This window comes from Dendrobium catenatum, unplaced genomic scaffold, assembly GCF_001605985.2.
Source record: "Dendrobium catenatum unplaced genomic scaffold, ASM160598v2 fragScaff_scaffold_1116, whole genome shotgun sequence".
NCBI lineage: Eukaryota > Viridiplantae > Streptophyta > Magnoliopsida > Asparagales > Orchidaceae > Dendrobium > Dendrobium catenatum.
The window spans coordinates 1,446,404-1,460,475 of NW_021319578.1; the positions used below are offsets into that span (position 1 = coordinate 1,446,404).

General features: G+C 34.3%; 1 protein-coding gene across 3 annotated transcripts in view; it reads left to right on the plus strand.

Moving 5' to 3' along the window:
- Positions 1 to 14,072, plus strand: part of LOC110109768 (conserved oligomeric Golgi complex subunit 3) — a 59,288-nt gene that overhangs the window by 18,565 nt on the left and 26,651 nt on the right. For 2 of the 3 annotated variants that reach the window (XM_020840964.2, XM_020840965.2), the window contains 3 exons: positions 6,295 to 6,383; positions 10,059 to 10,278; positions 11,607 to 11,690. In XM_020840964.2, the coding sequence (XP_020696623.1) occupies positions 6,295 to 6,383; positions 10,059 to 10,278; positions 11,607 to 11,690 (393 nt within the window). The remainder of the gene's footprint in view (positions 1 to 6,294; positions 6,384 to 10,058; positions 10,279 to 11,606; positions 11,691 to 14,072) is intronic. The other variant, XM_028698603.1, reaches the window with a different exon arrangement.

The window sequence follows — 14,072 nt, forward strand, 5'->3', positions numbered from 1 at the left end:
TAATCTGTCATACTTTAAAACTATGGGAGCAAGTTATGGAGCGTATGTTGCGATGTGATACTAATGTTTCTCAAAATCAATTTGAATTCATGCTGAGTAGGTCTACTATGGAAGCCATACATTTATTGAGAGGTATGATAGAAAAATATAGAGAGAATAAGGAGGATTTACATATGATATTTATTGATTTAGAGAAAGCATATGAAAAAGTTCCAGGAGAAGTGCTATGGAGAGTTCTTGAAAAGAAAGGAGTTAATAATGCTTATATTCAAATCATTAAAGATATGTATGCAGGAGCTATTACTTGTGAAAACACAAGGTGGTTTGACCAAGTATTTTCCTATTTCAGTTGGATTACATCAAGGATCAACCTTAAGTTCATATCTTTTTGCATTAGTCATGGATGTTCTCACTAGACATTTGCAAGAGGATGTACCTTGGTGTATGCTTTATGCTGATGATATTCTTCTTGTTGATAAGACTAGAGAGGGAGTTAAAGGTAAACTTGAATTATGGAGGTCAACTTTAGAGTCTAAATGTTTTCTCTTGAGTAGATCTAAAACTGAATATATGGAGTGTAATTTTAGTAGCAGTAGACCTAGTGAGGGGATTGTGACTTTGGGTGATCAAGTCATTAATGAGTTTACTCATTTTAGATATCTTGGATTTATTGTTCAGGGTGATGGTGAAATTGATGGGGATATTATTAGCAAAATTCAAGTTGGACGGTTGAAGTGGAGGAATGCATCGGGCTTATTATGCGATAGAAAAGTCCCCTTCAAACTTAAGGGAAAATTCTATAAGATGGTGGTGAGACCTGCAATGCTTTGTGGTGTCGAATGTTGGCCATTAAAAGAGAAGCATAATACTAAGTTAAGTGTTGTAGAGATGAGGATGCTTAGGTGGATGAGTGGCTTGACCCTTAGAGATAGGATACAAAATGAGCATATACGTTGTGAAAAAATATTTTATTTTTAAATATTTAAATTAAAAAATACTTTTTATTTCTCACGTGATTTGCTTTATTTATATTTAAATGGATTTCTTTGAGCCAAATCAGTATAGTTTAACATTATACCGCCCCGAAGGACAGATTAATGTTTTACTATCGATTTGAAATGAAGAAATCTATAATTTATTTCTCTAATCAGAAATAGTATAGGGAAGATATAAATCATCCTGAGGGATGATGAATATCTTCTCCTATCTATCTAATTAGAAAAATAAATTACATATTTATCTCCATAATCAAATATAAAGGATATTTGATTCGCCTGTAAGAGCAAATCAGACATCCACCTATCCTTTGATTATGAAATTAAATTTTAAATATAGATAAAGCGATATCTGCGTTCACAGATTTTCCCCCTACTATAGAAAGGAACTAAGGTATGGTTTATTTTAATATGGGATCTAGACTCCCTATAGGGGCAAGCCCCTATAGTTAATTACATCTTCTAAGAGAATACTCTCGATTAAAGTGAAGGCTAAAGAATTTTAAAAGAAACATGTAAATTTAATAGAATGCTTGGGTTATGAAAATTTCAATGTATAAGCTTTAGATTATAAATCTCCATGTTGAAATTAGATTTTTGAATTTAAGAGTGATAGAAAAGATGTGTATAAGAAGAACTTACTACACCGGGGGCTATGACCCGGTGGTTCCGCCCGTAGCACCCCCATTTGGAAGAAATGAAGGCGACTAAATATTCTCTAAATTGTTGTCCGAGTAGCTCCAATATACCTCGCAAGCAAAAGGTAAAGAGAGAAAGAGGTAGAAATGAGAGTAGGCACTATTCAAGCAGAAGTATAATTAGACAAGAATCAATTTAAAATTATTAAGATTTGTAAATTTTAAAATTTATCTAAAGCATATGAAAAGGTGAGCATGTGTAAGAAATTATATCAATAATAAGCATAAGTGACTATCAAAGTAAATATGTGGCGTAATGAAAGAAATGGATATGATATATATATTGACAAAATCTTATGGCCTATGTGCATGATATAATGATACCTTATATACATATAAAAAATGAATTTTTCAAAGTCTGATCATAAAAGAATGTGAATGGACAATTAGATATTTATAATTTTGCAACAATAATCATATCGAGAAATCATATCAATAAAACAAATCAAGACCTCTAACTCTCATGACTGTAGTATGACTGAAACATGAAGTAAGTGAAGTTGTAGGAGACAACCTCTTTATTTACAAATTTTCATTGCAATTATTTATAACATGAGTATATGAAATGAGATTTCTACAATTATCTCAACTTTATTTAAAACCCAACTCGTAATAACAAATAAATAATCATAATAGTTTTACTAATGAAAATAATGTCGAATGCAATAATAAACTTGCTTATATTAATAGAATTTTTTATTTACAAATTTAGTTGAGAGAAGTACATGTATAGGATGATTTATAAAATTATACATATGGGTATCATATGAAAGTAAAAATATGGGCAAAGTATCACAGTTATAGACTTATAAACATTTTGATGAGCATAATAATCATCATCCAACCCAAATAAATGTAAATAATTGAAAGCTTTGGAGAAGTATATGGACTTCTATATAAATTAGCTTAACCACTCAAATAATATAGCTAAGAGCTAAATTTACACAACGGGATCTGTATCATAAAAGTATACATTGATTCTTCATAAAGCAAAAAGAAAATATGATTTAAGTAAAGCATGTTCACATGAAAAAGATCCCTATATTTATATTTGTATAAATAAAATAAAATAAAGAAACATAGAAAGATTATAGAACAAGACATATTTCTTACAAAAATTTCTATACTAATCTTTACAAAATAATGAGAAAATCTCGTCTAAGCAAGGCACATTTACATGGCAAAAATATCCTTACTTATATTTACAAAAAGAGTGAGAAAGTATCACAAAATGAGGCATATTTCTCTCTCTTCAGCCATTATCAACATCTAATCTCACACGAGAACAAGCAATTGAGAAAATATTACTTACAAAAAAAAGAAGGAATTTATATTACAAAAATAATAGGAAATCCATCCAAAAATGTGTGAAAATTTTAAGCAAACAAAAGTGACAAATCCATCCAGAATGTGTATTAAAAAAAATGTATACTTCATTGTCTCTTCGTATGTACATATACTTATCTATCTTCCCTGCTATCAAGATACAGGAATCTCATAATAACAAACCAACTTGTATATTTATATACAAAAGGGAAGCATTCATGGGAGCTAATAAAGAATTCTCCAAACTCGTCTTGAATCAATGGTAACATAAATCATGATATTATTTGATAAAGTCAGATCTATAATAATAACAATATTAAGGTAGAGATAACACTTTACTCCTACCAAATAAAAAAAATAACAATGAATGTAAGAAAATATGTATCTAGTTTAAAAGGTTTAAATAACTGTTACAATAGCTAATAGGAAATCATTACTAATTGACATGATTTATGACTTCAAACAACCTCTTACAATAACGTGTTAGCAATATACAGAATATTAACGACAAATAGTCATAAAAGAATATTTATATTACCGAATTCGAAAAGTTTATATACAAACTTATTAGAATCCTAGAAACATTTACATCCATGGGTTGATAGAAGTTTCTCCAATGACAACGGGGAAAATAAATTATAAATGATCTATTGATTAAATTACTTGTAGACATATACATATAATACAACCATGAAACTAACTTTTGAAGAGTTGTATACCTTTCTGCATTCTGTTGGCTTCTATCATGATTAAAACAAAACAAAAAAAATTGTATATCTCTTCTTAATTAAGATTCCTTCTTCCCTTGAAGCTGGAATGATCATTGCTTTGAAACGTCCATCCACTTTGGACTCAATGGAACATTCAATTTCTCAGATGATGGATCAGACAAATCAATTGAGGCAAGGTCATCATGGGATAGTGTCTCTTCTCTAATTGATTGTACCTCACGATCTCCTACTCGAGCAGCTCGACTTCTTCTCTTGAATCAACTTTCCTAAACTGCTATCCCCCTTTCCTTGCATATGGATCGGTTGAATGGAGAGAGTATGAGGCTTGCTGTTGGCGAGAGCTTGGTAATCTCCTTGGCCGAATGAGGAAGTATAAATGATAGTAGTGGTCTTCTCACCTTCAGCACCTAACAGATCACCAAGCAACACATCACTCTGCAATCCAGCTTGAAGCATTCTCTTAGCATCATCTTCAAGCGCTTGTGTATCAGGATCTACATCTCAAGCAGTTTCCTCCTCGTCAATGCTGAGATCAAGCTTGGTCGGCCCTAGCAGCTCTTAGGATGGGTGAGAGAGAAAATCGTGGGAATGAGAAAGGGGATCGTTGGAATGAGAGGGGGTATCGTGTGTGTGAGAGCTCGGCCGGCCCTAGCAGCTCCGAAAAATGTAGAAGGAAGTCTCTCCATCCTCCACAGGGGCGGCTGCTTGTGGGAATGGATTGATCGTGGAATCCTCTCAAAAACCAACTCCCTAATGCTATTATAAAAATCAAGAGACCATCATCCCTTCAAAAGATGATCGGATGGTTAATATCAAATGCTAAAATCAAAGAGATTTTAAGAGTTAAATTAGAGAATGAGGGTGGAATTATATAAAACCAAATTAATGATGGAACATTTTGATTTAAATGGGCCAAGCTAGTTTGTAATAATCAAAATTGATTTGACTCGAGAGACATTAAATTGAGTAGATTAAAGTCATGGAGCTTTAAATTGACTACGAATTGGTCGGCTCAAATTCACAATCGACATGCAACGTTGAGGAGAATCAAATTAAAAAATGAGTCGAAGAGAGGTCGATTGCAAGATTGATTGTAGGCTTGGATGATTGTAGCACAAGGTGACCTCATACAAAAATGAGGTCAACATACGTGAAAAGGTTGGAGTAGCTCCAGTGGAAGATAAGATTAGAAAGAATCGCCTTAGATGGTTTGGTCACATTAAACGGAGGCCTTCCAATGACCCGGTTAGGAAAGTTAAGGTATTAGATTTGACTTATGTTAAAAAAGGTAGAGGTTTGGTGAAAAAGGATTCATGTAGCTGACCCCACGTAGTGGGACAAAGGCTTGTTGTTGTTGTTTTTTTTTCATGACTATATATATATATATATATATATAAATATAAAGTAATACTAATAATAGTATTATATATTATTACATAATATTAATATAGATATAACCTAACTACCTGAGGGATTCAGCTAGAAGATGTCGGGCAAGGAGTTTGGGGCATGCTAGAGGTCGAGTCAAGGCAGAGTAGTGTGGGAGGCGGCTATTTGATGGGAAAATGGGTAGATCAGACGGAGCAAAGTCGAACAAAGCAAGGTCTAGGGCAGTGGTTGGCGACAGCTTAAGGAAGACAAGGTGGTTCGGTGCTTGGGCTTGGGAGATGTCGGTGTTGGAGAGTTCGGCTAGGTAGGGGGATGCTACCTCTCTCTCTCTCTCTCTCTCTCTCTCTCTCTCTCTCTCTCTGTGGATTGGTAGAACGGGCAAGGCTTGCTCGCGTCTGCTAGAGTCGGACAAGGGAGAAGGGGCTGCGGCTTAGAGAACGTGGAGATTTGGCTATGGGTTTCGGTGGATGAAGCGTGGAGGTGGATCGGAGTAGGAATGGGCCGATTGAGGAGGAAGCTTCAGTTTAGAGCAGAGGATTTTCTCGGCTTCAATCAAGATGTTCGATTGAGTTGAGGTCGGAAGCAGAGGGGGAATCGAAAGCTGTGACGGGAGATCAATCGCAGAAGGCTAGGGGGTTCGTCGGCCTACAGTGGATTTGCGGGATTTCTGTGTGTGGAAGCAAGAAGAAGAGGTCGGGTGGAGTTCCGATGCTCTCGTGTGGGTAGCCAATGGAAGAACCCAAAGTCTTTGTTTCGTTGTTGCTTTTATTAACGCCAATGGGGGAGATTCGAGACGAGCGTGAGAAGCGACTGAATCCGGCGCCGTTGCAGAGTAATGAGTACTGTCAACAGCCACTATTTTTCTTATAGAATTTTAGATTTGTGCGATTGCTAAATTATATTTTGGAATGAATAAAGCATGTTTGCTCTCACATTGAAGTGAATTTTCCTTTTTCCAAAACTTCAAATTATTAACTTATGTATTGTAACTTTTTTTTTTTTTTTTTTTTTTTTCATTTTGCATCTTATCATAGATTGCATGGTCCTAAACTCTTAACTATCATTCATCATGCCTTAATCTTATCTAGGATTGAAGTGTTTAAATCGCTTGTTCATTTTATTCTTTTTAAATCAATTGATCTATTTTATTCCCAGGTTTGCCAGCTTGAACATCAACTGTTTGACCATTTCTTTCCATCCTCTTCGACAGATGTCTCTAATATGGCCCCGCTAATAGATCCGCTGTGAGTTTTTTTGTTCCTTGTATTGGTGTCAAAGTGCTTTCTTTTCTATTTTACGTATTTTAACATGAGAATTTATCTTTCCATTTGGACAGTTCTTGTGATTTTCTCAGTTTTGCCTGAAATGAGATGAAATACTTTGTTCATTTAGCTGTCAGATTGTTATTAAACTACATTTGTTATCTTTGTTAAGGCTTTATGGAATCACCTTCTCCACGTGTAGTTCTCAATACTTTTCAATCATAAGACTAATTTTTTCCTTGAATTGAAAGAAACATATTTTTTTCTTTTGATGGAATGATGCCCATCTTCTACTAACCTATTCATTATTCATTATGTTAAGTGCAACTTGTGAATGTTAACTTTTATTTTCATTGCATAACTTCTAGCTATGCCTATTTCTTCTAATTATGTTCATGTTTAATTGATAAAGGCTTTTTGAGGCGTAAGCCTCAAAATTAAAAAAGTTGTGTTATGTTAAAAATTAAATTTTTATATAATAACCAAATAATATGTTAGGCGGATAACATTAACTTTCTATTGAACTATGAAGTAACAAATTATCATACATATGAAACAAAAATTGCACAATTCATATAGTGGCAAATGATAAATTTCGTGAAATAGGATTAAAATCTAAATATTACAAGAGCAAAATAATATTACATACATGAATTGCATTAAAGTATCATATAACATCAAGTTTAACTCTAATATAAATTTGTTCTTTCTTAGTTCCCTACTCATCCACATTTAATTCATAAAGAAAGCTTAAATAGTTAGCAAAAACTTAGAAAACATCTGTACTGCTATCACTGAGGGAATCTTTATTTGAGTCGTCATCATGACAAATTTGTCTCTCCCCTGCCTTATCCTGTGAAGTCCAATGACTCGCAATCTGCTTTAATCATCTTTCTCTTTCATAAATATTTTTATTAACATAAATATAAGATAATACTAAAAAAAATTTAGAGGTGGTGTTGGTATCCAGCTTTCAAGTGATTCCTAATGGCATCTACGACGGTGGTGGCTGTGGCGAAAATGTCGGGATGGAGATAAAGATAGTCGAGCTTGTTGACGAATATTTTCGCATCGACTCGACCCCGATCGAGCCCGACAAAGCTCGATCGCGCTCGATTAATTCAATTGATCATTGTCGAGGCAAAATTACTTTTAATCGGGCCTCAATTGAATTAAATTAAATCCAATTTAATTTAATTTAAATCAAAACAAATCAATTCAGACCCCGTCGAGCATCGTCGAACCCTTTTTTTTTCGGGGCTTTAGTTTAGGATTTAGATAAATTTTAATAAAAAAATATAAATCGGGTGAGGCGTAAGCCTCATGCCAGGGATGCGAGGTGCGCCTCAAGACGGGCCTAAAAACCAAGCCGAGTCATAAGCCTTATAGAAAAAGTTTGAGGCGTAGAGGCGTTTTTCACTGGAATTGCACTGAGGCTGGCCTCAAGGTGAGCCTCATATTGCTCGATTTTAAACAATGTGTTAACAATAGAATTAATGCCCAAACTATGGAAAAGCATGACACACCATTTAGATAGCTAACAAGTTGAGGTTGCCCAGTTTGCCTCATTTCTCGCTCACCTCTTGTCGCTGATTCTACCACCTCATGGCATTGGTGTCTCTCCCCTCATGCATTATGGGTTGTGATGAGCCTTTGATCTCCCCGCAACTCGTAGGACTAGTCTCTTTTTGCATATTTTTTACACTTTTGTGGACTTAGTTCTTTTTCTCATATTCGTTAATGTTCTTATCTCCCTTTGACTTTGGTCAAGGCTTCATCTACCACTCCAGGTTCCACCATAGATTTTCGTTATATTTCCATTCCTCCTTTATGGTAGGGTTCTCACTGTATTTCAACTTCTCCCACCCTGGCTACTCCCAGGGTTTTGGATGATCCATCTCTTATCTTTGTGGCTCCTCCCTTTGTTTCTTCTCCTTTGGAAACTTAGTCTTCAATTGCACATCCTCCTCGTTCCTATGTTAATGTTGTTGGTGGTAGGGATGGTTCAGACTGTCTTCTCTGTCTAACCACTTTCACTTATCTTTCATCACATTTCTCTCTATCTAACCATTTTTCACCTATCTTTCACCAAGATACTAAAGCTCTACAACATAAGTGATCACCCACTTACCAAGGCAAACCTTCTCTTTGCTACTTTGATGATGAAATCTTTGTGTTTGTAAGGCCACATTCATTCTCAATTGTTGGCAAATTATCTATAGGCCGTTCCAACTTGGTGGTAATTCGTAAATTCATGTATGATCTTCATTTGACAGGTGACTTTCCAATGTGGCTTATTGAACCTCAACATATCATCACATGGTTTACTCATTAGAACTGGACTACGCTAGATTTTTTTTTTTTTTTCATTTATTCTATTATGCTAGTTGTTTTTTTTATGCATATGCTAAAATTTTCTCCCCATTTTGAATTCTTTGAGGAACCTCATATTACCTCTTGCTTATATCTCGTTGTTGCGACTTCGTCTATATTATATCAATCAATCTATTTTATATTCTTTGGTTTCAATATTTGGAAAGTCTTTGCAAATGGGTGCTGTTACTGCTCGCCTTTCTAGGCCTTTTGTGGTCAGTGTTTTGATAGAATTGGATTTTATATCTCAGTTTGAGGAGGTGTTGATTGGTTCCTCATTTGTAGCATATTGGTTGATGGCTGAATTTGAAGGCATTCCCAACTATTGATCTTCATGTCAGATTTTTGGGTATAAATTCCTAGATTGTTTGGGGCCCTATGTAATGAAGAAGAATATCAAATATCTGGTATATGAGGTTCATCCAAATGCTCATGTTGCCCTCCTACCTAGTTGTTGAATGAAACTTTTTGAACAGATCAATTATGCATTCAGGATCTAGAGCCTGTTGCCCTTGCAAGCTCCATGGTCATTTATTGGCCATATCATTGAGACTAATTCACTTGTTCCTCACGCACCTCTGCTTCGTCTATGTTGACCTGTATACGGTAGCCGACCAAATAAAAAAAATCGCATACCTAATGCTGGACCTATGCACGTCGCTTCAGTCCAGGTGAGGCGTACGCCTCATCCAGGTCCAGAATTGCGTAAGCCTCGAGGCGTTTTTTGGTTGAATTGCGCAAAGGCGCGCCTTGAGGCGCGCCTCTAATTGCGCAATTTTAAACCATGATTTATATGGCCGCAAGCAATACAATCCAAATAAGTTTTTCTTTTCTTGTTGTTTCCAGAGTCCTTAGGGTGCTTCACTAGTTCATATGTCTTTTCAAGGTTAAGAAAAATCTATGAATATCATATTTGATTGTTCTTAATTTCCTTCATGAAAGTCACCTCTATAATTATGACACAATGTCAAATTGATTTTTGAATGTTGATGTGATTTTTCTTTTCCTTTGCTTTGACTCACTTTAGCATGTTAATAGTACTAATCATAATTGTTTTGGGAATGTATCTACATGTATATGACTGGGATCAAAAAAATTAATTGATTTAAGCCTCAAAACATCATAAGATGAATATTTAAATTCCTTAAATAATTAAGAAAGAGAAACCAGCAATCAAATAGGTTTCACAGGCTAAAGTTGTTAACTCTTAAGCAACTTCTGCCAATGCTTTTACTATATATCTACAACTATCTTACCTTTTTTTTATGTTACCAAAATCTACAGGTGCACATATTTATATGATACTCTGCGCCCTAAAGTGATATATCAAGCAAATCTCGATTCTCTTTGTGAGCTTGTTGACATCCTAAAAGTTGAAGTGTTAGGAGACCAACTTAATAGACGGGGTGAGTCACTTGCAGCATTACGTCCTATCCTGCAAAGAATACTAGCAGATGTTCATGAAAGGTTGACATTTTGTGCACGAACTCATATCCGTGATGAGGTATGCACTACATATCAGTTTATAGGCTCATTAAGCTCCCTTCTGGATTCAATTGAATTCACTTAAATGAAACATAGAGTTGGAAATATGTTGATGGTAATTAGGGGTGTGCAAACTTCTCTCTTTTACTTCAACCAACCCAACTGTTCCCATTTTATGGATAGTCTTTAGTACTGATTTATTTGGGGTTGTTTGAATAGAAAAGTCAGTTATTATTCAATCATGTTGTTTAGTGTGATAGTAGCATCCTTTAAACCTTCTCAATAGAATGCAAATTAAGGATGCCCCAGACGCACTTGTATTTAAAATGTTTTTTTTGACTTGTTTAGTTAATTACACTAAAAATATAGGAGATTATTTTTTTATGTTTATTTGAAGTAAAATTAATTCAATGTAAAACCTGATGGTTGCAGCCGAGGGGCGACTAGATAGCAATGGGGCAGGGTGCTGGCTGGTAGCTCTATTGGCAAGTGTCAGTGGTGGTGGGCATAGTTTCACATTTCAATGTATTTGGAATTCAGACAAATAAGATGAATTCCATATGTATTGAAAATGAACTATACAAAGAATTTTGATTACTTCAAAATATTATCATGTATTTGTTTTTTTTTTTCAAATAAACATTTGAAAATTCAAATTCCCTGAATTTTATTTACTTCACACTCGAATTACTTCAAAACAAACAACTCCTAAAGCTTTTGTATGCTATCATTTATTTTACTTCATTGTGTTTGAAAAATCAAATTCATAAATTTATTATTATTATTTAGGCAGGTTTATAAATTTAATTTATTCTTATTTAAAGTGAAACTCATTATTTATATGTTTCTAACATAGGATGCATGAAGTTGTATATTAGGTTGAAAATGGAATTAGTTTGAAATGATTTATAGTTTTAATTTAATCTGCATAATTAAAATATAGATGAGTGAAAAAAGGGCATATTTAGTACTTGAGGCTTTTTCAATGTTGGGTCTGAGGGGTTGATGAAAATAGTGAGAGAATTAAATTGTATAGAAGTTTATGTGAGATTTTATTCCTAAATTTAAATTGTATGTGGGACTACAAGTTTGAGTGATACATTTTCTTTAACCAAAAATTTTGGTCGGTTTGATTAATCGTGAACATTGGTTAAATCGGTGGTTTGGAAAACCAAACTGTTTAATTTTCTTGGTTTGATCGCTGCTTAGACCAAATCATCCAAATATGCATCCCTTAGTTATAGTTGAAGAACTTGAAACCAGCTGAATATCTGTTCTTTTGTTATTATTATTATTATTTTTGTTTTCTCCTTCTCAATTATTGTTCTTGCTGATGCTCTCGAGCAGATAGCAAATTATCGTCCTTCTGATGAAGACCTCGATTACCCTGCAAAGCTGGAACAGCATGCTGTGAAAGCATCGGACACCACTGTAGGTTACTTCTTTGTTATAGTTTTTCTTATTAACTTCACATGTTAAATGCAAGATCATTAAAATCCATTTGAAGTTCACTTTAGGAAAGAATCTTCCTCACCCTGAAGCATTTAGTGTAGAAGAAGTGTGCCCTGGAGTGGTGAAGCTTGATTTTAGCTCTAAAAAAATGCTTGCTCTTTTCTCTCTATGCTCATTAAGCTCCAAGCAATCATTTAATGGTTAGAATGTTACTTGTGTTTATTCCTTAGTTTTTTTTTGTGTGCATCACATGTTGACTTCGGCTCAATCTATTAAGTTTATTATCATTCTTATCCAAATTCATCTGTATCTTAGAAGTTCAATACCAACTGGTTTTGAAAAATGTATTGCTCACATTGCGAGGTTGATCTTTCTCGCTTTCTCCAATGTATTAATTAGTTAATTTGTGATTCATGATTTTCTTTCTTAAAAAATCAGGCTTTCCGACTGTTATTGTCATTAAGAATTTCTTGTCTGTTATTACACGATTATGCTTCATACTGACTTCCATTATCCACTTAATTTTGCTTGATAATATAGTTTGATATATTCAGCTGCTGATTTGACTTAGTTTGATAATCTTTTTCATTTTATACAGAGAAAAAAATATTTGCAATTGTAAGATGTGTCACGACCCGGCCCGGTTAGCTTGTATAGACGAGGCGGGAACGGAAATCGGACAGGCAAATAAACCATAACTTCTAAAACTTTTTAAAGACATAAAGTATAACTGTAAGAACTTCAACACGTAGGAAAACAAGCGTCTCTATTCATCATATAAATAAATCTAGCATTTCATATAACATATATGTACAAAGGTGGCAAAAAAATCTAACCAACATGATTCAGCCACCCAAAACAATCTAAACTATAACAAAACAACAAAAGAGACAAGTGGAACCTGTCACCCGGTGTACGACGGCTGTAAGTGAACCTTGGGTGGTCAGCCATCTCTCGCAGCGGTTTCTCCTGAAAAGTTTCCCAAAACTAGGAATGAGCTACGCTCAAGTAGGAAAAACTCTATCCTATGTTTTCATATGCCTTCATGTTATAAAGAAAAGTTCTGAACTGCTTGGATTTCATGCTAGATTTCATATGCTTTACATATGTCATATTTTTCTCTATGCTTTATGTCACGTATGCCATGTCTTGTGTATGTAATTAATCAAGTCGTCAATTTGCCTTTACAGGCCATATTCTCCTTTTCATCATGTACATCATATATGCCTCGTATGTCATAAAATTTATGTCTTATACTTATGCTTATGCGTATGCTTATAATTGTTTATGCTTATACTAATTTATACAACCGTACAGAGTACCAGAGGTGTACTGATCAGGTACACCAATCATCTTTTTTTATTTGGCCAGTAATCTCATCTTTTGCCCCAAAGGGCCATATTGTGCTTTCGCACCATATTTGGTACTCCGAAACAAAACAAACACATGCAATCACTTATAATAATTATCAAACACTTTCAAATATTCATATGCTTGGTCATGAACGTACATGTACATGAAAGAACATTCTATGCATTAAAGTGCATTAAAGTAGTTGAACTTAAACACTTGCATCATTAATTTAACAATAAAAATAAACATAAGGCATCAATTTAAACATAAAGATACATAAAATAATAGGAAAAGAGATTCATATCTCAAGGCTTAGTTATCCTTTCCTTTGCAAAGCTTTACTTGTCAACAATGTTCCCTCTTGAAACCTATGGATCCAAAAGTCATAACATAAGCCTCTTGCATATTAAGATCTCTCCTAACACTCTCCCTTAAACCTACTAAGAAAAATTCCTATGGAAATTTCAGTTTTTACCTAAAAATCCCTAAGGTTGGAAACCAAATTTCTTCTAATAGCATTCCAATAGCATGTTAGAACCCTTCTCTTTCCTAATTATAAGATTAATACTCTTAATTTTCGGATTAGCAAAATTAGGAAATTAGGAAAATATTTTTCTTTTCCGAAATCTCATTTTCTTTAATTTAGAGGCCTCCTAAAGACATTGGAAACAATATATGTAAAGGTCTCTACACAAAAACTAACATTTTGGAGAAACCCTAGATTTGCCCTAAAATCCAAAACTCAAAAGAATTCAACGAAACTTCATTTCCACCGTTAAAACTTCGTTCTAAAGCTATCCTATTAATTTCATTCAAAAATTCTAAGGATTGGGAAACATGTTCCTTTAATAGAGTTTGCTTATAATAATAGCTTTCAAGCCAGCATAGGAATGACTCCTTATGAAGCACTCTATGGAAGGAAATGTAGGACACATTTATGTTGGGCAGAAACTGGTGAGAGGAAGGTGATTGGCTCAGATTTGGTTGATGATGCTACAAACAAGATCA